At 54.7% G+C, this 3,751-nt stretch overlaps 1 protein-coding gene across 1 annotated transcript in view; it reads left to right on the forward strand.

Annotated features, from left to right (window-relative positions):
* The window catches only part of PLA2G2D (phospholipase A2 group IID), a 6,176-nt gene extending 3,039 nt beyond the window's left edge, over positions 1-3,137 (forward strand). The window contains exons 2-4 of the mRNA XM_046660246.1: positions 242-386; positions 1,096-1,202; positions 2,560-3,137. Of these exons, the coding sequence (XP_046516202.1) occupies positions 242-386; positions 1,096-1,202; positions 2,560-2,705 (398 nt within the window). The 3' untranslated portion in view covers positions 2,706-3,137. The remainder of the gene's footprint in view (positions 1-241; positions 387-1,095; positions 1,203-2,559) is intronic.
* The last annotated feature ends 614 nt before the right edge of the window (positions 3,138-3,751 follow it).

Genomic DNA, 3,751 nt, shown 5'->3' on the forward strand with positions numbered 1-3,751 from the left:
AAAAAAAAAAAAAAAAAGAATTTACCTCATGGGATTGATGCAGTCAATAAATTACAACATGAAAAGACCCATAGTAAGCACTCACCAACTGTCATTATATTTTTAATATCTATTGTGTGTGTTGTTATTTTATTAATCAAGGTCATTAGTCTGAGCTGGGCAGAACAGAGGTGCCAGGCCTGTGGCCCACTGGCCTCCCCTGAGATTCACGTCCTCTCCTTGTTGCTGGGCTCCTTGGCAGGTGTGATTCCAACCCAGGGAGGAATTCTGGACCTGAACAAGATGGTCCGCCAAGTGACCGGGAAGACACCCTTCTTCTCTTATTGGTTTTACGGCTGTCACTGTGGACTCCGTGGCAAAGGCCAGCCCAAAGACGCCACGGACTGGTAACCCCTTCACAGGCAGGCCCACAGTGGCAATCCTGTCCTGCCCCCTCCCCGGGACTCTCCCCTTTCCTCTCTGTTCATTTGTTCATTCCACAAATTCGTTTTGTACTCTGTGCTGGGAACTCTGCTGAGCTCCGGCACAGTTCCATCTCTCTTGGATCTTGCCTTCTAGAGGGCTCCCCAGAGACTCTGAAGGACCCCCTTGCACTCCAATCTCTAATCAAGATAGAATACCCCCACACACTCCCCACTGCCATTGCATGTTGTCTTTAAAAAGTCCCACCTCTTTTTGCCATTATCTGATGTGATCTTCACAACGAACCTGGGAATGAGCCAGAGGAAGGATGAAAGCCAGCCAGGCCCAGGGTCACTTCTCTGATCTACCACTTACAGGCTGTGTGACCTTAGGCAAGTGGCTTGGCCTCCCTGAGTCTCAGTTTCCTCATCCGTGAAATGGGAATAATACTAGCATCTCTATTATAGGGAGTAGCGAGGATTAAGAGAAAGTTCAGACATAAAGGAGGTGCCTGATACTCAGGAAGCACTCAATAAGTGTTAACTAGCATGACCATAAAGAGGACTAGAACTCTGCAGGACTTAGCTCTTCCAAGGTTTCTCCTCTGGAGCAGGGGCAGCCAGAGACCTGAGTCAGCCAAGGAGCGTGCAGCTGTGCTCTCTGCCTGTCCCACCTTCTGTCCTCTCCCTCCAGGTGCTGCCATGCCCATGACTGCTGCTATACTCATCTGAAGTACCACAAATGCCGTCGCCACTGGGACCGTTACCACTACACGTTTTCCGAGGGGGACGTCCAGTGCCGTGAGTGCCCGGGCCTCGGGGTTGGAGTTGGAGGCTGAGGAAGGGAGTTCTGGCACTCACTGCCTTCATGTGCTGTGTGATGATGCACAAGCTGCCCGACCTCTCTGTTTTTCTCATGTGTCCAATGGTGGTGGCTGAGCTGTGAAGGAGGGGCAGGAATGGAGGTGGGAGCATGGAGAGGTCTGAGAGGGGCTTTGACCTCTTCAGGATCTGGAAGGCTGGTGGACCTCAGCTTATTTCCCAGCCTACCACCAACCAGCTGTGTGACCTTGAACACAGTGTTTAACCTCTCTGAACCTCAGTATCCCCATCCGGAAACTCAGGGTGATAACAGTCTTCTACGCCATAAAGTTAATTCAAGAACTAAAACAAGAGATGACAGATGCCTGCTGCAGAGCGCCTGCTTGATCCATCACACGGGCCGCCCATATTGTTGCTCCTACTGTCGCCCACAGTAGGACACAGCAGCCCAGCCAGGAGGCGGCACCGCTCTGCCAATCTCCATTTTACAGACCGGGAAACCGACTAGAGTGATGAAGGGTTTGCCTGGGGTCACACTGCTGCAAAGGACAGAGCCCGGGCTGGAACCCAGGTCACCTGGCCCCTGGGTCCATGCACGGGAGAAAGGTGGCAGGTCCCAGGGCTCATTACAGCAGCCCCTGTTAATTGAGAGCTTAATAATAATAACAGCAGGCCCAACATTTATTGAGCACTTACTATGCGCCGAGCACTTTAGGCCTTCTTACTTTAATTCTCATGACAGCCCCCAGAGGCAGCACTTCCCAATGTCCCAATGTCCCCATTTTAAGGATAATGAAACCAAAGCCGTGTGGTCCCTGCTGTCTTTGCACCTGCTGTTCCCTCGGCCTGGAATACCTACCCTTGTCCAGCCTGGCTGTCCGTGGGGGAGTGGGCCCTTCCGCTCCCAGCTCCAGTGGCTCTTGGCACGGAGTCAGGTGCCCCTACTTTAACTTCTCGTGGCCCCGCATCTTCCCTGCTTCCGTGTAGCACGGTGATATTCATTTCGTGGTTCTCAAATATCTGCCGCCCCCATGGGAGTGTGAATCTGACATGCGTGTGTCCGTTTTGCTCAGTCCTGTCCCCCAGGGCGAGCCGCAGGATAGGTGCTGGATTGTTGATTGAACGGATGCATAAATAAGTAAGGGAGCAAAGACACACAGGGAGGCCGGGGTACGTGCCAAGGTCACACAGCTAGAGTCAAAGCAGCTGGGCTGGGTACCCTAAAGCTGAGCAAGGACTGCGCTGTCTTCAGAGGCTCCCTCCAGGGGCCCTAGACCCACCCCTGGCTCTGTCTCAGGAAGGGACAGACACTGAGCCCACCTCCTCCACCCCGCAGCTGAGAAGGGGAGCTGGTGTGAGCAGCAGCTGTGTGCCTGTGACAAGGAGCTGGCCTTCTGCCTGAAGAGTAACCTGGACACCTACCAGAATCATCTGCGTTTCTACTGGCGGCCCCGCTGCAAGGGCCAGACCCCTATGTGCTAGGAGAAGCCCCAGCTGTCCCGCGCCCTCCGCCCCTTGGCATCTTGAGCTCTGGAAATCCCGTAGGATTGCTGACGCCCCCGCCCCCAGTGTCTACCCCCCTGAACCAGCCTGGCTCCTTTAAAATACTCCTGGGAGGATGGAGGGTCTCGGCCTCCCTCCCACCCCCCATCTTGTCTCTTGGACCTTCTAAAATTTCCCAGCCGAGGCAGCAGCTGTCTCCTCTGGGAGTGGATTGGGAGCCCCCAGGAATGGTGTTAGAGTGAGGGCAGCAGGCAGTGGGGGAGGGGCCTGGAGGCCTAGGTGTGGCAGGTTCTCCCTGACAGGGTCACTCACCAGGCCTCCCTGACCCAGGCCCACCTTCCAATACACTGTCCAACTGCAGCCAGAGTGGCCCCTCTAGAGGGCGACACTGATCTTTCTGTCCATGTGACTCTACTTCTTAAAACCCCAAAGACCTTCACCGCCCCAGGTTAGGGCCTCTCACAGGAGTTGGGGACCCGCACTGTCTGGCACTGTGTCCCCGTCCCCAACGAGGCTTGGAGGTCCTTGCGGGCTGGGCCCAGGCCTGTCTCTACTCAGTTGCTTCCCTGGTGCCCAAAGCCTGGAACGGAGACAGGGCTCCATCAACGCCTCTTGAGGGAGGGGTTGGATAAAGCCGCCTGCTCCCCTTCCCCAGGCACCAGGTCCCTGAGCACATGCCACATGTCCTCCTGGCTTTCCTTTCCTGTTTCTGGGCATTTGCTCAGGCAGGGCCTTCTGCAGAAATGCTCTCCTCAGACTCCTCAGGGTCCAAAGTCTTCTTCCTACAGAAGTCTCCCCAGGCTGATTCCTCCTGGCTCCAAGGACTCACTCTGTCCTCCGAGCTCCCAGAGCACTTTATGGGTCTGCAATTCCCAAGCTTTATCTCAAGTGGTATGTAATTGTCCAGACTTCTCTGGGCTCCCCCAAATAGACTGGAGCTCCTGGAGGACAAGGACCGTGTCTGTTTCATCTTTATTTCCTCTGTTCCCCCCTAACAATAGGTGCTCAATTAATCCTCTCCCAGC

This window comes from Equus quagga, chromosome 5 (assembly GCF_021613505.1).
Source record: "Equus quagga isolate Etosha38 chromosome 5, UCLA_HA_Equagga_1.0, whole genome shotgun sequence".
In the NCBI taxonomy this organism is placed as follows: Eukaryota; Metazoa; Chordata; class Mammalia; order Perissodactyla; family Equidae; genus Equus; species Equus quagga.